The sequence below is a fragment of the Caretta caretta genome, chromosome 5, assembly GCF_965140235.1.
Source record: "Caretta caretta isolate rCarCar2 chromosome 5, rCarCar1.hap1, whole genome shotgun sequence".
NCBI lineage: Eukaryota > Metazoa > Chordata > Testudines > Cheloniidae > Caretta > Caretta caretta.
This window is the reverse complement of record NC_134210.1, coordinates 126,272,374-126,294,161: the sequence shown is the minus strand read 5'-3', so window position 1 is coordinate 126,294,161 and position 21,788 is coordinate 126,272,374. Positions and strand designations below refer to the sequence as shown.

The following is a 21,788-nucleotide window of genomic DNA, read 5'->3' as shown; positions in this document are numbered from 1 at the left end:
CAGGTGCCCTATACAATGCATGGGTGGGGGAGGGGGGAGGAGTGAGGAACACCCCCCCCCCATTATCCCGGTGGTTAAGGCCTCACCTTGCATGCCAAGGCCCTGTTTTCAAATCCCCATGCTGCCTGATATGGCCTGCTCTGTCCTAGGTCAGTGCCCTAATCACGGAGCGCTCTACATATTCATTAGGCCAGAGTGTAAGTGTTCACATAATGCTGCCCCCCCAAAAATAACCCCCGCAGCCCAGTGGTCAGGGCCCTCAGCTGTGAGATGGGAGAGCTAAGGACAAGGCCTTTCTCCTCACTGGGCTAGTGGGGAAACAGAGGTAGCTGTAACCCCTCCCCCCCTTCTCAGCTTTTCTTGAAAAAACAGCTGACCTGGCTGCCAGGAGGGTTCATGGCTGGGAATCCTGAACTGAAGGGGGCTCTCCCTCTGGCCCAGAGTTAGGCATCCAAGGCCCTTAGAGGGTCAGGGCCTAGGCACACCCCTCTCCTCCCTATTTCTGACTGGTTTGTTTAGATGGCTTAGTGTGCAGGATTCTGTGGATCTCATTCTCAAGTGCCTGGTTCTCCCCGGACCTTGTACAGGTCGCCTGGGAGCCTCATTTGGGGTGTGGATTCCACCAGGCAGCAGGGCGCCTAGATGCTATGTGTTGCAACGCTGAGTCAGAGTCCCACCCTGGGATCTTTAGGCTCCTAAACACCTTTGAAAATCTGGCCCCATGATCTTGCAACACCTGAGTATCACAAGCACTAATTTGACTGGTTGATCATTCCAGGGGTGCTAATCCCATTGACACCAATTGAGGATCTAAGCCCCAAGTGTGAATTAAGCCTGAGAATTAAATAGGATGTTAAAAATCAGAAAAGTTTAAAGAAGAGTCTGACTAAGTTACTACAGCTCAGAAAATCCCCTCAGAGCCTGATCTGTGTGAAATGAACATTGCCACACAGGTACAGGCTGACGGGACCTTGCATGCAAGCTCTTGCTCTGAGGAAGTTAGGTATTAAATGATTCTGGTCAATCATTTCTCTACTTTCATATTATTGTTTAAAAGCAGGTCACGTGGCTCTCTTAAAAGCAGGTCATGTACCTCTGTTTGTGGCATGTGGAGAAGTATTGAGAACCTCTGGAATCAGTAACACTGGTTATATTTGCAAAAGTGACTAATGATTTCAGGACACTGGTTTTGGGTGCTCAACCTGAGATGCCTTAATGGGATGTGATTTTCAAAGGACAGATGCTCAGCACTTTCTGAAAACCAGGTCCCTTTTAAGGCAGCTCAGGTCAGGCACCCAAAATCACAAGGCACATTTAAACATTTGGGCCCTTATTCACTAATGTCTGGAAAATGCCAGTGACTACCTGTAAATTCTAGTGTTTGCCTCATGTTTGCAAAATAAAAAAGAGTTTAAAAAAAACCCTTAAAATATAGCACTTTATTGTTGTAATATACAGTTTTTAATTACAAAAGTTTTCACATAAAACAATTGTTTTTCTTAAAAAAACCCAAAAACATAGGGGCCAGATCCTCAGCTGGTGTAAATCAGCATCGCTCCATTCACTTTAATGGAGTCAATGGTTCTTCAGTGGAATCATGTCAATTTATACCAGCAAGGGGTCTGGACCAGGATGTGTCTCACAGACAGTGTGAAGTGAATAGAGAAGATCCAGCATAGAACTTGCCTGAAAAGAACAGAAGGATCAAGGTCCCCAGCTGGTATAAATCCACTGAAATCAACGAGACTAACTGAGGCTCTGTCCCAAAGTGAGAAAGGCTGAAATGTGAAAGAGCAACACCCTCCTTTGCCCTGTAATTCCAGCATCCTGCAGAAGGCAGAAAAAGCTTCAGCTTCAATTATTGCCAAACTGTAACAGCCCTAGATAGGTGCCTTGCTGGGCCTGGAGTCACAATGCTATATCTCAAGAGCACAGACAGGACCACTCTATATCATGCAGGTGAGCCCCGTCTGCCCACGGGATCAGGGGCAAAGAAGAGCCCTTTGCATATTTCTTACTCACCTCCCAAGAGTCAGCAGCAGAAAACGTTTTGGAGTCATCCCGATTTCTCATGCTATAGTCACGACGGGGTGCAGCACATTGTGACTTTCACACTTGCCTGCACAGCTGAACTCCCAGGACCCAGTTCATCCTTGCAAAAGCACTTTGGGGTCTGTCTACAGCAGGACACTGACCCACTGCTTGAGAAGTTTCAAGAAACTCTTTAAGTGGCAGGAGTGAAAATGTTTGTGTCTCATCCTGGTCACAGCATTGGTTCAGGAAGACCAATTGCTGATGACCGCTGTCAGGGAAGGATGAAGGTGCGAGGGTAGATGGACTCCTAGCATTTAAAAGGTGCTGTGTGAAACCTGACTTTAGTATTTGGTCCTCATTGTTCAATACCATTTTGGCTCCACTGCAGACTGGGCCTTAATGCATCGTCTCCAACACTGGGACTTAGAGGAGGCCTGGACATTTGAGCATTACAAATGCAGCAGCAAATCTTACACTGCAGGCCAGAATTGCTATGAGCAGTTATTTCCTGGAGATAAACCAGATTACACAGGACATATTATCGGCTTCTAAAACCCTGCACTCTTTACATCCTTTTCCCGGTGCAGGTGGCTCCCAACAAGCCACTATGGAGTATTTTTAGCCCTCTTTAAAAAAAGAGAAGCCATCATCACATTCTGCCTGCTTGTGACTGAACTTTGAGTGGTGTTTTTGTTGCTGTTTAGTTTTTTGCCCGGCCAGTTGAAGGGCTTGGAGTCAGTCTACGGCTTCATGCAACGGCAATGCTCCTTTCATTCTGCCTCGGCAACAGGCAGATTGTGCCTTTCCTCTGGGCTGAAACAGTTCCAGTTCCTGGCAGGAAAGTAAAATTCATTCCAAGTTCCTTTTCTAGGCCACTAACTGGCTAGACTCTGGCATTATTGTGGTCTATCCGAGGTGACTGATTTGCTTGGCAATTGCTATAAGATTGGTAGAATGGCTCAAAGAAGGAGAAAAGAAAAGCCGACGGCAATGTGCTCCTGCCACTGTTGATTTAGTGTGTAACTTGTTTCGTGAGTGGCAATATCCCAAAGTGATAAAAGGAGGAGGAATTAAAATGAAGAGCTCGCACTGAAAGCTTCTTGCAACGAATGGGCACAAGAGACCCTTCCCAGCTTGCTCTCTGCAGCAGCACCAGCCTAAGGGAAAGGTGAAGAAACTCACACGAGTCAAAGAATAGTGCAGAAGATGCTCCCATTGTTGTGGCAGCCTCCGTCCATCCGTGCAGCTATTCTGGTCGACATGGTGGTAACTTTCTGACTGTTTGTTGCCGAGGAGGTTCCTCGGGTGGATCCTTCGATGTGAGGTCGTGCTGGAGGGTTCTCCAGGGTCCATGCAACGTCAGACCTGGAGAAACAGAAAAAATACCCCACAAGCATCCATTAGCAATCGGGGAGGGGGAGGAGCTTCCTTCTCAGCCAACGGAATGACTCCATTGTCCTGACTCGAGAGCTGATTGATGTTTTTGGAATTGGGAAACGTCAAAGAAAATCTGTGTCAGAATTTTGCATTTCAATGAAAAAGAAAACACGGGAAAGTAAATTGATTACATTTATGAAAATCCCCCCCCCACACACACACATTTTGTTCCAACTCTCAGGCAGAACAATGTATGTTAAATTTTGGAATTTCAATGAAATATCAAATTTTGATGAGAAAAAAAAGGGGGGGGGGGAATCCAAACACATTTGTGTGATTTTGTTCCTGTTTTTCAACCACTTTCTCCATGTGAGTGCAGTACAGGTCTTGGGGATGTGGTGGGTCAGGGAAAGACAGTGGCGGCGGAAAAGTGTACTTCTGGAATCTGTATAAAGAAACCCTGGCTAAACTGGTTACGTGAAAGAACAGGTTTGTTTGGGGATGAAATGAAAGCTGTTGGGGATTCAGTAGTCACGGCTGATTTGGGTCTCAAGACAGGAATGCACTAAGGGTGCAGGCCTGGAATTGTACACATACACCCAACCCACACAAGAATTGCCTGCCTTCCCGTCCACCACCGAGTGGTGCTGATTTTCGTTTGACTGAGAACAATGGAAAGCGACAGCCCCAGGCTCTGAGGGCACTGCCGGTGATTTTACAGGAACAAATTCAGAAGCACAATCCACTCAGATCAGCTCTTCTAACAAGCAGCAGCTCAGAGTGGAATACTAGTCTGTCTGTCGGTGTTTCACGGGCCGCCCGCCACCAGGGGAACGGGGGTGTGCGCTCAGGTACATCAGGCTGTTCCTTTCTCTTCCAACCTCCCTTCAAAGGCCAGGTGAAATCAATGGGCCCTGTTCAGGGAAAAGGAGGCTACACCCAGATCTGAGAACAAGCCTGCTAGGAGAGAGCCAATGGAAGAGCATTCTTGGGGCCGACATTAGAACAGGTGCATCAAGCTTCTCGCTTCTCCCCAGTGGGGAGCCTGGTTTTCCCATGGTCAGGAGTGAGATGATTCCAGCCTCCGTCTCCAGGTCCTCACAGAGCTCGGCACTGCAGGAGCCGGTGCCTGGAGTAGCTGAGCAAATCTGCCCCAATGGAAGAAGAGGGGGAGGAAAGCGGAGCAGGCTCATGGCCTGAAGCCCCCAGCTCGTGGCCTCTCCTAGGGGTCACTGCCCACATTTTGAGAAGGGCTGTTCTAGGCCAAGGGACTCGTTAAAGAGCAGCGCGAGGGGCTTACTTGCTCTTGAAGGTGAGGAGTTTGTTGTTCTGCACAATACAATCTTCTGTATTCGACACCTGCTGCAAAATGGTCTTCTTGGCCCTCCCTTGAAAAATCAGGTTTTCCTGCACCAGGCCTTTGGTTTGGTCAAGCATAACAATCCCATAATCCCAAAAGGACTGGATCCTGTTCTTGGTTACCTGCAGGGGAAATATCCCAACATGGCACAACCAGAACCTGGCAAGAATATTGGGCCAGGTGGCCTTTTCCATGATCTAATCAAATAAAGTGCTGAAGTTGTACATGGTACTTAAGTATATCTATTAACCTGTCATCAGTAAAAACAAAACCCCAAAGATCTTAAAGTGTAGGGCCCTGATTCAGCAACCTATCCCTATTCAGCAAAGCACATGTTCAGCGGTAATCACATACCTAAGTGCTTTGCTGACTAGACACAGATTTAGGGCTTAAATGCACTGATGAACTGGGGGCTAAATGTCCAAGTAGGACCAATACAGTTAAGCAAAGGGGCAATGTTTAGGCCAGACTAGAACAGAGAGAGATGGAATCGGGAGGTTACAGAGTTCCACGATGGTTTCTCATGTGCTCACAGAACTTTGAAGGAGTCACATTTAGAAAGCTGTTAATTCTGTTTTTTAAGGTGTCCTTGTAACCCAGAAGGCTCACACCTGGGGACGGAGTTCTGGGAGATGGTGTGTTTAAATATGGTGTTTTCTGAAGGTCAGCGCTGTGCCCAGTGGGGCTAGGCAGCTGGACTGCAGGTTACATGTCTCAGAGAGAAAAGTGTGCTGTGAGACCCTAAGACTGGGGCAGTGACCACACTCCATTCAGGCTCCAGAGGCTTAAAACACCCAGAGATCCAGGGACCCAGAGGTTGGGTTGTTCCAATGGTTAATTATTCTTCCTGTTAAACATTTAAAGCCTTATTTCCAGTCTGAATTTGTCTAGCTGCTACTTTCAGCCATTGGATCGTGTTAAACCTTTCGCTGCTAGAACTTTACCAAAGGTTGTGGTGGAGTCTCCATCAGTGATCATTTATAAATCAAGAGTGTATGTTTTTCTAAAAGATCCACTGCAGCAATTATTGTGGGGAAGTTCCCTGGTCTGTGTTATGCAGGAGGTCAGACTAGATGATCCCTTCTGGCCCTGGAAGCTCTGAGTTAGAACTAGGATCCCCTCACTGCTGAACGTCTCCCATGGGCAGCAGTCCCAATCTCTGTCATCCTTGTTATCCTGGGCAGAGCCACCAGGGGCAGTGCAAACTGTTTACTTCTTCTCACGCGACTCTCGGGACAGGTAACAGATCCTTGCTAGAGTCTTCATGGGAAACAACAACAGCAACTAGTGCAGCCCGGGCTTCAATCAATGTCCCCTGGGGCCCGTGACAATTTGAATTCTCCCTCAATCCTTTAGGGGTACTTGCATCTGGGGAGCAGTATGATTAGGGTTTCCATAGGTCTAGTTTTGCCTAAGGCCCAGACAACAACAGCTCCCTGATCAGAATGTTTTTCAGAAGGAGTTAGTGGTTCGTGAACAGAACAGAGGAGAGAGCACTCATCTCTCTAACCTAACCTGAGAGCTCTCTGCGCGTTCATTGCCGGGGCCTTTTCAGTGAAGATTATCGCAACAGACTAGTACTGCACCTTGCTGCGGCTTCACCCCACCAGAGACTAGAACAAAGGTGCCTTTTACCCTTAGGGTAATACTGGCAACTCGCTAGGAGTGGGATTGCTGCATCTAGTTTGCAAACATCGGAGCAAACTGCAGCAACTCCTGCTTTTAATGCAGTGGTCCAGCCTGCAGTTTCTGGAGGTCTCAACCTGCAATGCTCCCTCTTGCTCCAAGCAGCTTGAGTGTTTGGCTGACATGGAGCAATGCATGCTGGGATCTGTAGTCCCCATTAGCCACACCAATACACTAAACATGAAAGCAAATGTTGACCATATTGCAGAACTCCGTGGGCTGCATTTGGCTTTTAGGAGGGATTTTGGCTACAACAAGGGCAGTGGAGCAACTAACTAAATAAAGCACGTGGGTGAGGAGAAAGAGAGAGTGTACCAAAGACAAGCAAAGTGACACTCCACTGTAGTCAAGGGGACTACCGCAGTCTCTGACTGTCTCAGTTGCTCTCTTTCATGGCAAATAGGTTCCACATGGAAGACAATTGTCTATCCACATACAAGGAATAATCACAGAGCTACCTATGCTGGGAAAAGTCAGAACAACACTGTATGAAAAGTAAAATAAAAATCAACATTGGAGTGACAAATGTGCTATTAATCAGAAGTGTGGCCTAGCAGATAGATGAACATGATTTGTAGGGGAAGAATCAACTTGGTTTTTATAAAGGGAAATCATGCCTCACCAATCTATTAACATTTTTTAAGTGGGTCAACAAACTTCTGTACAAGGGTGATCCAGGGGATACATTGTACTTGAACTTTCAGAAAGCCTTTGACAAGTTCCCTCACCAAAGGCTATTAAGCAAAGTAAAAAGTCATAGGATCGGAGGGAAGATCCTCTCATGGATCAGTAACTGGTTAACAGATAGGAAACAAAGGGGTAAGAATAAATGGTCAGTTTCAAAATGGAGAGAGGTAAATAGTGGGGTCCCCCAAGGATCTGTACTGGGACCAGTCCTATTCAACATATTAATAAATGATCTGGAAAAGGGAGTGAACAACGAGATGGCAAAATTTGCAGATGACACACAACTACTCAAGATAGTTAAGTCCAAAGCAGACTGTGAAGAGTTACAAAGGGATCTCACGAAACTAGGTGAATGGGCAACAAAATGGCAGATGAAATTCAGTGCAAAGTAAGGCACACTGGAAAATATAATCCCAACTGTACATCTAAAATGATGGGGTCTAAATTAGCTGTTACCACTCAAGGAAGAGATCTTGGAGTCATCGTGGATAGTTCTCTGAAAACATCCACTCAGTGTGCAGGGGCAGTCAAAAAAGCAAACAGAATGTTGGGAATCATTAAGGAAGGGATAGATAATAAGACAGAAAATATCATAATGTCACTATATAAATCCATGATATGCCCACACTTTGAATACTGCGTGCAATTCTGGTCACCCCATCTCCAAAAAAGATATATTTGAATAGGAAAAAGTATAGAAAAGGGTAACAAAAATGATTAGGGATATGGAACAGCTTCCATATGAGGAGAGACTGGGACTGTTCAGCTCTGAGATGACTAAGGGGGGATATGAAAGAGGTCTATAAAATCATGACTGGTGTGGAGAAAGTGAATAAGAAAGTGTTATTTGCCTCTTCACACAACACAAATACCCAGGGTCACCCAATGAAATTAATAGGCAGCAGGTTTAAAACAAACAAAAGGAAGTATTTGACTGTGTGTTGTGTGAAGAATCTGTGGAACTCATTGCCAGGGGATGTTGTAAAGTCCAAAAGTATAACTGGGCTCAGAAAAGAATTAGAGAAGTTCATGGAAGATAGGTCCATTAATTGCTATTAGCCAAGATGGTCATGGACACAGTCCTGTGCTCTGGGTGTCTCTAGCCTCTGATTGCCAGAAACTGGGACTGGACGACAGGTGATGGATCACTCAAAATTGCCTTGATCTGTACATTTCCTCTGAAGCACCTGGCATTGGCCACTGTGGGAAGACAGGATACTGGGCTAGATGGACCATAGGTCTGATCCTTTTTATGAGCACTGCACAGGGACTTTGGAGAGCTGGACTCTATTTTGGGTGACCTCTGGCAAGTCGCTTCCCTCTCTGTGCCTCAGTTTCCCCCCTTGTAAAATGAGGATAATGATGCTGACCTCCTTTGTAAAGAGCTTTGCAACCTGCTGATGAGAAGGGTGAAGTACTATTACTATCATTACAAGTATATTCCATCAATGGGAATTCTCTCGTTCACAATCTCGTAGCCTCTCCGACATGCATGTTTGTTAAGCAACAGAGTTGCTGCACATGAGCAGTGCTGCTCTTCTCTCCTGTGAAGGGAGGATGAATTCTCGCTGCTCCTGTTTCCCTTTGATTACCTTAGTGATGCTACAAATGACTAGCAGCTTTCACTACAAATCCAAAGAATAGAAGCTGAGACCTACGGACTTTGACCATTCTTCTGGGATTGACACCAGCACTGAACCCAGGTCTGGTTTCCTCCTAGTGCACCAATCCATCCAGCCTAATGAATTCAGGAGAGACAAATTCAGACTGGAAATAAGGGGCACATTTTTAAACAGTGAGAATAATTAACCATGGGACCATGGTGATAGATTCTCCATCATGGGCTATTTTTAAATCAAGATTGGATGGTTTTCCTCTAAGATGTGCTCTAGTAGAGAACAAACAGGACTGTATTACACGGGAGGTCCGAGTAGATGCTCACAGTGGTCCCTTCTGGTCTTGGAATCTAGGATTTGTTTGAACACCCACCTTCATGTCTGCAGTCTGTAACAACCGGAGGCCACATCCCCGGTTGCCTATGATGTCATTCTCAACGACGACCCCGTCACCCTTGGAGGTGATGCCGTGGCTGCTGTTGTCATAAATGCCATTGCCACGTAGCTCCACTCTGGCCTCGCTTTCGATCAGCACCCCCTCGAGGCTGTTGCAGGAGATGCTGTTGTTGGTGATTCGTGTGAGCTGGCTGCTCTGTAACACAGCAATCCCGCTGTCGTGGTTGGCATGGATGGCGTTGGTTATGATGTTAAGTGCTTCGCTGCTCTTGACGTACAAGCCAGCGGCTGCAAAAGAGGGGGAAAGAAGTCAGTGAACTCGTCTGAGGGAATAAAACAGGGCAGGCGAAGCAACTGGATCTGCTGGGCAGCCAGAGAAACAAGTCTTCCACCAGCCTGTGATTGGGAAACTCTGAATGTGCTTAACCGTTCAACACCCCGAGTTCTGGACTGGAATAAACCCCAAAATGCCAAGAGAAACTCAGGCTAACCGGCACTCAGGTTTGTGCTAAGGATCAGCGAGCCTCGACTCTGAGGCCGTGTGATAAGTGAAAGGGGGGGGGAGAGCTCCCTTTTATGGACACCCAGCCAGCCAGTTAGCTATAAAGTACCTCTTGGTGTCTGGTCTCTGCTTGCTTTATCTGTAAAGGGTTAACAAGCCCACAGGTAAAAGAAAAGGAGTGGGCACCTGACCAAAAGAGCCAGTGGGAAGGCTAGAGCTTTTTAAGATGGGAAAAAAGCTTTCCCTCTGTCTCTCTGTTGTTCTCGCTGGGCTGAAGAGACGGGGGCAGCAGGAATGCTGTGTAAAGTTTGAACCAGGTATGAAAAATCATCTTCCATACCTAGAAGGATTCATTGGGACAGGGAATGTTTAGATAGACGCAATCAGGTTTATTTCTTTTATTATCTGTAAGGCTTGTGGACTCCTCTGTGCTCACCCCAGATGCTTTTGTTGCTTGTAACCTTTAAGCTGAACTCCCAAGAAAGCTAGTTTGGGTGCCTAATTTTTCTAATTGCTCTTTTAAAATCTAGCAATAGCCTAAATTCCAGATGTATTTTCTTTCTTTTTGTTTTTAATAAAATTTGCCTTTTTAAAAAAATACCTGATTGGTTTTGTGTCTTAAAAGGTCAGTGCATATGTTATTTAATTAGCTGGTGATAACAGCTGGGATTCCCTTTTGTTTGTTTTCTTTTTTGGCTTCCCCAAGGGAGGGGTGGAAAAGCCGAGGGGCCTCAGGGAAAACTTCCAAAGTGAGTTTTTCCAGGATTTGCAAGAGGCAGTTTTTCACTTGGGTGGTGGCAGCGTTTACCAAGCCAAGGTCAGAGAAAAGCTGTAACCTTGGGAGTTTAATACAAGCCTGGAGTGGCCAGTATTAATTTTTAGAATCTTTGTGGGCCCCCACCTTCTGCACTTGAAGTGCCAGAGTGGGGAATTAGCCTTGACAGGCTGTCTTTGGACAAAGCAGGGTGCGTTTGACATTTGTAACACAACCCCAAGGCCAGGCTAGTTCACAAACTACAGAAATTTTGCACGGCTCTCGTGACAAACTCCAGGATGTCAGCACTGAACTGGTCAGACTCCGGAATGGGAGAGGGCAACAATACTGTACAATACTGAGCACAGAAATGACAGCTATGATAGAAACTGAGAGCTACCGGTTGGCATAGGAGTAATATAGACGCTGCCCAAGGGTTCATTAATGTAGCGGCATCTCTGGTTTCCTGAGACTCAAGCTGACCCTTTATTCAGGGCTGTAGAGAGAGGGATTTTACATACCCCAGCTGTGGTTTCCCAAGTCTTCCTGATCTTCTGCTACTACTCCCGTCACCTGTCCTGCCCCCCACAGACAAGCTCCAGCAATTAACCTCTTGCAGGAATCAACTTTCCATCCAAGGAATTCTAGGTGGGGCTCGCTTTGGAGCTCCTCAACGCTGCTCCCTACGCAAAAGCTTTTTCTCCATCTCCCTTCGAAAGGGATGAACCCATAGGCCCTGCAGCCTTCTCGCTTCCTGAGTACCTGCTCCTTTTCTGCAGGGGGTGAAGAAAGTGGCTTTAAACTACCTTTGTGCTTCCTGAATTGTTGCCCAGACCAGTGCCCTCTCTGGCTTCAGCACAACCCAGAACAGCCCAATGGCTGCTGTAAGCCTCACCAGCATGTAATGGCCCTCTGAAGACTCTCTGCGGGCCTCATATACAGCCGGAGTACAATGCACTCCAGCCACACACTCCTTTCCACACTGCAACCTTGGGGGCTGCCAGGGCCTGGTGTAACATGGTTCTACTGGGATATGCCCAGAGAGGAAAATCCCAGTGATGGAAATCCTGCAATGGTTGTTTCCACCCCCTTTGCAGCCTATATAAAATGGCTGCAGCACTGGAGAAAATCCAGTCCCTGGTTTAGAGACTGAATTTATCCTCTGCAAGGCAGTGCCAGGGGGCTACCACTGCTAGGCATCACTCCCCTCCAGTCTGCTCCTCCATATTCGTCTTGCTCCATCATACTCAGAGCTGCACGGTTACTGTGGTTGTGATCTCCGCAGTCCCAGGAGACCCCGAGCACATCTCTCCGGGGACTCAGTGCGGGGATGGAGTCAGCCCCTGGACAGCATGTTTGGGGCAGGCCCAAGCAGCTGAGACCACGTTCACCTCCATTGTGATTGATGCTGTTGGACTCCACCAGTGCCACACTGATGGGCCGTCGGGAGGTGAAGCGCTCGTCCTCGCTGTCCAAATCATTCTCCCAGCTGGCAGCTTCACCCTCGTCGTTGAAGTTCTCATTGCCGCCTTGGTTGGCGAGATAGTCGTTGGCATCATCTTTGCGGCAAAACACGGCCACCCCGTAGATGCTGTTGTGGCAAATTCGGTTGTTTGTGATGTGAGGGAGACTGGATGACATTATCCATATGCCACAGCCCTTGTTACCTGCAACATGCAGAGACAGACCAAAGAGTAACAGCCAGGCTCCAACCATGGGCTGGCCCCACTGGCCTAGGCCCTGTGCAGACCAGAGCTGGGTGCAATTTTTCAGGCAAAACTTTTTTTCAGCAAACCATGCAGCTTTGATGACACCAGAACGTTTCGGGAATTTGTCTCGGTTTCACCAAATGGTTTCAGTCAGAAAGAAGCCCCTGAAAATAAATTATGAAAAAAATCGAACCATTTCCATTTTTCACCTTGAAATGACTTGGCGTTTTGACATTTCCTTTTGTTTTACTTAAAAGAATTAAAAAAAAAAAACCCACATGAAAATGGTCAAAATTGAAACAAAACAAAAAAAAATGCCATGCAAGAAGAGACAAAACTTCATTACACCTGAAATGATTTTCTGTTCCACTTTTCGACTCGCTGAAAATTTTGAAAAAAGAAAAGGAGTACTTGTGGCACCTTAGAGACTAACCAATTTATTTGAGCATGAGCTTTCGTGAGGTACAACTTACTTGGCTTATGCTCAAATAAATTGGTTAGTCTCTAAGGTGCCACAAGTACTCCTTTTCTTTTTGCGAATACAGACTAACACGGCTGCTACTCTGAAACCTGAAAATTTTGAAAAATTCCATTTCCGGTTCAACCTGAAACCACTGGCCTTGCCAGCAAACTGAAAAATCTGTTATTCACACAGCTGTACTATAGACACCTAGTGAGAGACAGCCCCCGCCCCATAGAGCAGTTTGCAAATTAATTGTTTTTAATGTTTTATCTGAAATGCTTTTACCTTAAGAATAAATGTGCTTGTGTACAAAGAGCCGTGTAGTAACTTAGAACTGTAGGCCATTACGCTGTTCATAGACCAGAGAGAAAGCAAAACACAACGCTGGCCTGTTTAGGCCATCTGGCTCGCTAGAAATATCTCAGTGTAGGCAGGGAACTGTGCAGCCTGGAAATATCCCGTCAGAAGGAAGAGACACACAGGTCTCTACCCAAGAGAGGGGGACAGCTGGGGAGCGGGGAGTCTAGAGTGGAGCATGGAGGGGGAATACAGGCGTAGTTGCCCTGAATGGTGACACCTACTGTGTAGCAGAGGTTGGACAGAAGCACATTGCCGCAATGATCCATTCATTTCTCTTTCATTTCTGATTTGCCGCTACCTCTTATGTCGACATACAAAAGGAAGGACACCCAGGCTCAGATCCTCAAAGGCATTTAGGCACTTAACTCCCACTGAAATCAAGTTCCTAAACAAAGCATTTTGGGGTGGCGGGGCCCATGAGTTTGCGATGTATTGTACATACTGCCTTGGCCTTGTGGCTAGCAGCCTGGGCTGAGATCCAGGGTTCTAGTCCTAGCTTTGTCACAGACTTCCAGTGTGACCTTGGGCAAGTAGCTGAGTCTTCTTGTTACTGAGTTTCCCCACACGGAGGATAACCCTTCCCTTCTCCTCAGGGGCGTTCCAAGGCACGAGAAGTGGTCAGATATCATAGTAATGATGGACCATGAATGCCTAGCCAGGGAGATGTCAATGCTATGCTGGCTAAGTGCTCACAGCCCAGGTGGTCTGAGAAGTTGGTGCCATTACACTTCCTCTTGCTGCATATTGGAAGTAACAATTTCTGCGACTTTATTTTCTAGCATGAGTGGTATCAATGTACGACTCTTCTTGCCAAAAGGGCCATGGGGTCTTTTAAGACCCTGCACAAACAGGCACAGTCCTGGCTTATAAAAGGCTCATCCAAAGGATCTCACACACTGTACAATCTCAGTGGCAGCCTCAGGCCCACAATATACAACCTACAAGGCTTCCAGCTGTCTGCTCTGCTAGGAGTCCCTCCTCACACTGACCCACCAGCCTACCAGTCTGATGGACCCAACTTACAACCCTCAGCACCCACAGGCTGTGAGAGGGGTCCACAGCCTGCTTCTCTGCCCTGCTTTGACAGTTGCTCACAGAGGCAGATTAAGATTTACTGGGGCACTGAGCACAAAGAACATTGGGGGCCCCCTACATACACCCCTGCCACAAGGCTCCACCCCCTGCTCCTCCCATTGTCCCAAGGCCCTTTTTCCTGTCCTGGTAGGAAGCTAGGGATGTGAGAAGAGCTGCCCAGGGAGCCCTGGACCCTCCATCTTCCCTGGGCAGTGCACCCTGGGGGGCAGGGACTACTCTCGGGCACCCCAGACCTCCACCCAGGGCAGGTGGGGAGCCCATGGCCCTCCACCTACCCTGGGAATGGAGGGTGTTCAGCCCCCACAGGAGCTGCTCAGCACCTCATGGGCTCATGTCTGAGTGTTTTGCATAAACTGATCATCCCCAGCTCTGGTCAATTACATGAGAATCACACTTTCAAAAGTAGTAGAGGGAAATCTTGAAGATTTTGGTCCAAGCATAGGCACGGACTCCGTGGGTGCTCCAGGGCTGGAGCATCCAGAGAAAAAAATTGGCAGGTGCATAGCACCCACAGGCAATAGAGCTGTAGCCCCAGCCAGGGATCAGTAGTTACTGGGCAGCCCCGCCCCCACCGATCAGCTGGGAGATGGCTGTGTTAATCGCCTATGAGGGGTTCAAGGTTTGCAGCCCCTGGGCTTGCGCAGAAGAGGCTGACCCAGCCCTGGGTAGGGCCCCTCCTCCAGAAGCCTCAGGGACCTGCTCCTGCTCCAGCCAGGGTTAGGGGTGGGCAAGGGGAGAGCACAAGGCTCCCTCTCCTCTGCAGAAGCCCAGCCTGATCAGCAGCGGTGAGACGCTGCTCACCTGGGTCGCCCTGCCTCCTACCTAGATCTCCTGGGCAATGTCCAGCTCCCAGCCGGCTCCAACTGTAGGCAGCACTAGGTGAGTCCTGTTTCAGGCAGAGGGAGTCTGGCTGGGGGCGCTGCAGTATCAGGAGAGGGGGCGGAGAGTCCACCATGGGCACAGTTTGGGGGTGGGGGGACATGCAGAGTCACTGCCACTGCCTTCCCCCATTTCTGCCAGTGCCTTGCTGCTCTGCTCTGCCTAGGTGGGGAAGTGTCTGTCCTCAGGAGTCAGAGTAGCAGCCGTGTTAGTCTGTATCCGCAAAAAGAACAGGAGTACTTGTGGCACCTTAGAGACTAACCAATTTATTTGAGCGTAAGCTTTCGTGAGCTACAGCTCACTTCATCGGATGCATTCAGTGGAAAATACAGTGGGGAGATTTATATACACAGAGAACATGAAACAATGGGTGTTACCATACACACTGTAACCAGAGTGATCAGGTAAGGTGAGCCATTACCAGCAAGGGGGAGGGGAAGAAACCTTTTGTAGTGATAATCAAGGTGGGCCATTTCCAGCAGTTGACAAGAACCTCTGAGGAACAGTGGGGGAGGGGGAATAAACATGGGGAAATAGTTTTACTTTGTGTAATGACCCATCCACTCCCAGTCTCTATTCAAGCCTAAGTTAATTGTATCCAGTTTGCAAATTAATTCCAATTCAACAGTCTCTCCTTGGAGTCTGTTTCTGAAGTTTTTTTGTTGAAGAATTGCCACTTTTAGGTCTGTAATCAAGGAGTGCCCTTTAGGGGAGGGGGGGAGAATGTCCTGGCCCCCCCAGGATAGTAAAGATCTGGGGGCAAATTTGTCTCTCTCATCCCTCCCTTGCACCCATGCATCCTTTATCCAAAATACTCATTTGGCACTGAAGTTAAATAGGTGTTAACAAAATCAGACAAAACAGAGTTTTTCGAAATGTGATTTAAAATCCCTTCCCCTCTCCATGGCTCAATATTCTGTCTCTTAACTCTTGTGATGTCATTTCACTAGTTTTCCTGTTGTCGTAGGCTTTGTCTGGACTAGCATTTGTCCTGCTGCTGTAATTGATTGCCAATTGCTTGGTAAGTGACTGTAAATGCTCATCTAGATGCAAACATTTGCAAAGTATCATGACATGTTTCAGAGGAACAGCCGTGTTAGTCTGTATTCGCAAAAAGAAAAGGAGTACTTGTGGCACCTTAGAGACTAACCAATTTATTTGAGCATGAGCTTTCGTGAGCTACAGCTCACTTCATCAGATGCATACCGTGGAAACTGCAGCAGACTTTATATATACACAGAGAATATGAAACAATACCTCCTCCCACCCCAGGCTCAGCCTCAGGCAAACCACAAAACTTCTGTGCCCCAGAACAAACATTTGTGGAGAGCTGCAGTTATCAAAACAATTAGCATTTACGATCAATTAGCCCAAATTATAGCAGGTCCACCAACTCTAGTCTAGGCAAAGACAAAGCATGTGTCCCCCAGGCTAGACAGGACTTGGATTTTTAATATAAAAGGAGGCAGCATGAATGTAGCTTCCCTATCCAAAATAAATTCGTCCCTTTTCACCATTGCATGTACATATAGAACACAACAGAATAGGTTGGGGTAAAAGAAACCTGATTAGTGGAAAGAGGCCCTCAAAAAAATCTTGTTTTGAAACAAGCCACAGAGTTGGTTTAGTAGTCAAGATTTTTGAGGTTGTTTAAGTGAGACACAGTCCCACTAAAATAAACATGTAACATCCAAATCTTATAATTTTTTTTACACATACTTGGGGCTCAAGCTATGGCTCTGATACTGATATTACTCTCTCGGGATCAATCGTGGGTAATTTCCACCCCCCACCCCCCTTTTGGGGAAGCAATAATTAAAAACTATTCAGGGACTGGGGTAGAATTTATGGGGCAAATTTAGATCATTTGATCAAGAGGTTCCCAATACATGTCCTCCCCCCTGCATTATGAGCTTCTTTTAATTTTCAAAGTACTCTAAAATCCACATGCATAATGAGATTATCTAGAAAACAACAAGGAGTCCGGTGGCACCTTAAAGACTAACAGATTTATTTGAGCATAAGCTTTTGTGGGTAAAAAACTCACTTTAGTTTCGTGGGTAAAAAACTCACAGTCTTTAAGGTGTCACCGGACTCCTTGTTGTTTTTGTGGATACAGACTAACACGGCTGCCTCCTGATACTTGAGATTATCTATTATTATTGATAAACCACAACAGGGCCAATTTCGGAATAATTGCAAGTTTGGAATAATTTGGTTCAGGCGTTCCTCGGATATTGTCCCCTCCCCAATAAGAAGAAAATTTTAATATTCCAGTAGCTCTAAAACAGACCTGCATAGGGAGATTACCTTGAACAATGGTATTCCACAGCTGAAACTGAGGTAGAGGTGAACTCCCATTGAGATGAATGGGTCATTTCACACCACCCAGAGCTATTGTGTCTTTGGAGCATCCTAATTCATCAGAGCACACCCCACTGAGGTGTTATTATTACCAGCAGAAGAGTGAGTTTTTGTGTGGGGGGGCGGAGGGTGAGAAAACCTGGATTTGTGCTGGAAATGGCCCAACTTGATGATCACTTTAGATAAGCTATTACCAGCAGGACAGTGGGGTGGGAGGAGGTATTGTTTCATGGTCTCTGTGTGTATATAATGTCTGCTGAAGTTTCCACAGTATGCATCCGATGAAGTGAGCTGTAGCTCACGAAAGCTCATGCTCAAATAAATTGGTTAGTCTCTAAGGTGCCACAAGTCCTCCTTTTCTTTTCACTGAGGTGAATGGGCCATTCCATACATCAACAGTTCTCCTGTACTGCAGAGGGCTGTGCAGAGCCCCTTCCCTTACACTAAAAAGAAAAGGAGGACTTGTGGCACCTTAGAGACTAACCAATTTATTTGAGCATGAGCTTTCGTGAGCTACAGCTCACTTCATTAGCTCCCTGAAGTAGGTCCGAAGTCTGGGGCTCCCTGCTATTCCTCTTCCTGCCTCCAGCCGGTGGATGTGCTCCTCACAGCCCATCAGTTACCATCCCCCTTTCTTCCCATGGCCCTTCCCGCCCAACCGGGGGAATGGTGGAGCCAGGAGGAGGGCAGAGCTGGTAGCTAAAGTGGCAGATCATCCCCCTCCCACAAGTGCCCTCCAATCGTGCCCCCTCACTAACCTCTTCCTCAAGAATCAAGGGAAATTAACCAAAAACATGGTTAATGCAGGTCTTGTTTACACTACAGTGCCTTTGCCAGGATAGCTATGCCAGCTAGACTCACCCCTGCTAGGTATCCTCTTCAACTCAAGACGTGTTTGAGACTCCTGCTGGCATTGCCAGTCTGACGTGCCTTCTCTGGCTTGTCAGATTGGGTTTATATCTGCTGGCGAACCCAGCGCCACTCATTAGACTGCTTCCCAGGCTGGTGAACCACCTGTGGTTCATTAATTTTATACCAGTGTAACTCCACTGATTTCACTGGGGTTGCTCCTGATTTACACTGCAACAAGTGAGGAGAGAATCAGGCATAGGCACCGACTCGGTGGGTGCTCCAGCGCTCAAGCACCCATGGGAAAAAATAGTGTGGTGATCAACACCCACCAGCCGCAGCTGTTCAGCTGGGCTGTCCTTCAGCTGTTTGGCAGCTGGTATGGGGCCTCGGGGGAGAGGGCAGAGCAGGGGCAGGAAGAGGTGGAACAAGAGTGGGGCCTCGAGGAAGGGGTGGAGTGGGGCAGGGTTTTGGGGTGGAGAGAGGGTGGAGCACCCCCCGGGAAAAATAAAAGTCAGCGCCTATGGGTCCAAGTTCTGCTTGCAGAGGACCTTCTACACCAGATAACTAGCCTCCCTTTCTCCTTATTCCTTTTCTGCCCCCACCGCAGCATATAGAGGCTTCTAATTCCAGCTCATGGCATCAGCACCAAGTATGCATATTGGAACAGCTGCTTTACCGTTCATCATCTTGCAGCCGAGAAGCCAGAATAGGGAAAGACCTATTAAGTTTCATGCCTTTCCCCTGCTGGTGAATGGTTATTTCCTTTTCTAGTAAGGTTTTGAAAGTCTCAGGGAATGCATCTTCTACCACTGCCCCTGCAAGATCATACTACAGCCTCCAGAGGTGAGTTTTCCCAAGGAGTCAACCTCGTTTTTCTCTTTCCTAATCACATCCCTTTACTTCTACTGTAGTCACCTCTACCACATAGCTCGCTAAATAATCTCACTATGGGTTTACATAGTCAGTGAGGCAGCGTGATCTTGGCACTGGACTAGGACTCAGGAGTCTTGGGTTCTATCCCCAGCTCTGCCCGTGGCCTGCTGGGTGACCTGGGGGAAGTCGCTTCCCCTCGCGGTGCCTCAGTTTCCCTAGCTGTAAAATGGGGATAATGATACTCACCTTCTTTGTAAAGCACTTTGAGACCTGCTAATGAAAAGTGCTAGATAAGAGCTTGTTATTAATAATGCACATACATCACAAGGGGCATTACTGAAATAATAAACCTACTAAAAATAGGAAACTGTCACCCTGCACTCCCCAGTTAGAGGCTTGTTGTCTTTGCTCCTCCTTTCCTGTCCCTTTAGCCCTAATTCACCTCTTGCCTCCCTCCTCGTTAAGGGACCAATCCAAAGCACACGGCAGTCAACACAATGACTCCCACGGACTTCAAAGGGCTTTGGGTCAGGCTGTACATACTCGGTGCAAGGCACAGGAGCTCATACCTGGGGTTCCAACAGCTTTTCACATGTGCCGCCGTTTCATTTTGATCCTGTGAAACTGGGATTTATTTATTGCTCCAACCTGAGCATTTAATTTTAAAAACGCAACTAACAAGCCAGAGCATATTTACTCTCTCCCCTTTTCTTTCACCTAAAGGGACCTGCTGTTCTCATTTGAATTCCCCTATTCTCCTATTAATCTGTATGTTCTCCTATCACTCCCACCACTGATCCCAGATAACACTCGTTTCTGGACCTCCTATAGCCCAAAACAGGCTAATTGTTGCCCAACTGGACCACAGCTCTCAGCTTTGGGTGGCCAGGGACTTTTCCTAGAGAAGTCTTCCCAAGGCTTGAGACATAAAGACAGCAGCACTGGTGTGAGGTGAGAGCTGGCCATTAGCGGCTGTTCTGCAGCCCCTGCAGTACACACCTATCCCTAGGGATACATCATTCTACACAAAGGGACAGATTCCCTGTCCAATCCACTCCCTCAGGGCAGGCTCCAAGCATGACAATCAGGGTCTCGACACCCCAAGGGGAGAACAAAAGGTTTAAACCCCCCCCCCCCCCCAAATAAGCAGTTAAACCAACGGATTGCATGCTGTGTTATCGTACAATGAACGTATAGCAAGTAAGATCTTTACGAAAGCTTGGTATACACTGAACTGAACAGTCGTTACGGTTATGAATGCATGTGGAAAATTGTAGTTTTAAACGTGGTACAACTTCGGCAGCATCTCACAGCCAGACCAGGGCGGCGCCAAGCACTTAGCCATTGTCCAGCCCAGGAAAAAAAGCAATGAGGAACTATGCAAGCAAACAGAAACAGCTCAAAGCTGCAAAGAAAACCCCAGCGTTCGGGAACGAAGGGCTGGTCTATACTGGAAACGTACATTGGCCTAGCTGCGTCTCTCAGGGATGTTAAAAATCCACCTCCCCGAGAAATGTAGTTACGCCAACCTAACCCCTGGTGTAGACAGCACTAGATGGACAGAAGAATTCTTCCGTCAACCTAGTCTCCATCTCTCAGGGAGGTGGATTAACTTACAGCGATGGCAGAACCCCTCCGGTTGCTGTTTTTCTCCCCAAGCAGGTCTCTGTTGCACAAACTGCATGGAAAGAAAACAGGAGTACTTGTGCATGGAGTGTCTGTGCCGAAGCAAGCTGATAACAGGAGGGCTGCACAGACGATGAACAAGAGGGGAACGGGCTGAGCGTCTGGTAATTAAGAACTTGGGGAGACTGGGTTTGAGGAGATGGGACTGGAAGGGCTGTTGGCAACAACCTGCCAGGAGTAGCTAGGCTGGTGAGAGTCGGGGTGAGACCTTGTGATTGTGGACTTTTTGCAGATACAGACTAACATGGCTGCTACTCTAAAAGGAATTTTCAGAGCACCAAGGCCCCTGAAGGTACAGGGAAGGTGGTGAGAGAACCTCTTACCGGTCTGGGTAGTCCCCAGAATGTCAGACCAAGGCAGGACAAAGGGAGTGGAGATTGGCTGCAAGTCCCCCATCATGGATTCCCCCAGTTTAAAGGAGTCCAGTGGATACACAGCCAGCTCCCCTCATCACCAGGGACCCTTCCCTTGGCACAAGGGTTGTGTTAGGGACAGGGAGAGGGAAGGAGGAGTGGCTATCCCCAGCTAGGGTATTGTCCCTTGAGGACCACAGCCTGCTGGCACAAGTTAGAGTAGCATCTAGGCTGCTCTTAGTTGTGCTGGGGCAGAGAATCAGGGAGCCATAACTGACTTCCTTCCCACCTCCCCTGCCCTTGCTCAGCATGGAATCCAACTCTAAAGCTGCACAGGACCCTTGATTAAGCAAAAGGTGGGGGACAGCACAGTAGGGCGTGGAGAGCTGAGGGCAGGAGCCCAAGGCATTTTCCATATTTTTGGCTTCTTACCGTAAATGGTGTTTCCTTCGATGAGCCCCTTGCCTCTCTCTCCCACGACCACTCCATCCGAGTAGCCACAGCAGATCAGGTTGCTCCTAAGGACAGGGTCACCCCCACGCCGGATGTCCACCCCTCCCCACTGGTTCTCACGAATGACGTTTTCTAACACAGAGCAGGAGAGAGAAAAATCACCAGAGAGCCCCACTGAAAGAACAGAGGCTGTGCTGTGTTCCTATGCACAGTCCATCCCCGGGGCGTAGCTGCTAAACAATTATACATCTGACAGTCACACACACTGCTGGGAAGTCCTGAAAAGCAA

The 21,788-nt window shown here is 47.6% G+C and overlaps 1 protein-coding gene across 7 annotated transcripts in view; it reads right to left on the bottom strand.

The window, feature by feature from the left end:
• Positions 1-1,424: 1,424 nt before the first annotated feature.
• The window catches only part of FBXO10 (F-box protein 10), a 69,711-nt gene continuing 49,347 nt past the window's right edge, over positions 1,425-21,788 (bottom strand). For 6 of the 7 annotated variants that reach the window (XM_075128876.1, XM_075128878.1, XM_075128874.1 and 3 more), the window contains 5 exons: positions 21,479-21,631; positions 11,804-12,079; positions 9,134-9,444; positions 4,712-4,893; positions 1,425-3,399 (listed from right to left, as the gene is read on the bottom strand). In XM_075128876.1, the coding sequence (XP_074984977.1) occupies positions 3,222-3,399; positions 4,712-4,893; positions 9,134-9,444; positions 11,804-12,079; positions 21,479-21,631 (1,100 nt within the window). In that variant the 3' untranslated portion in view covers positions 1,425-3,221. The remainder of the gene's footprint in view (positions 3,400-4,711; positions 4,894-9,133; positions 9,445-11,803; positions 12,080-21,478; positions 21,632-21,788) is intronic. The other variant, XM_075128879.1, reaches the window with a different exon arrangement.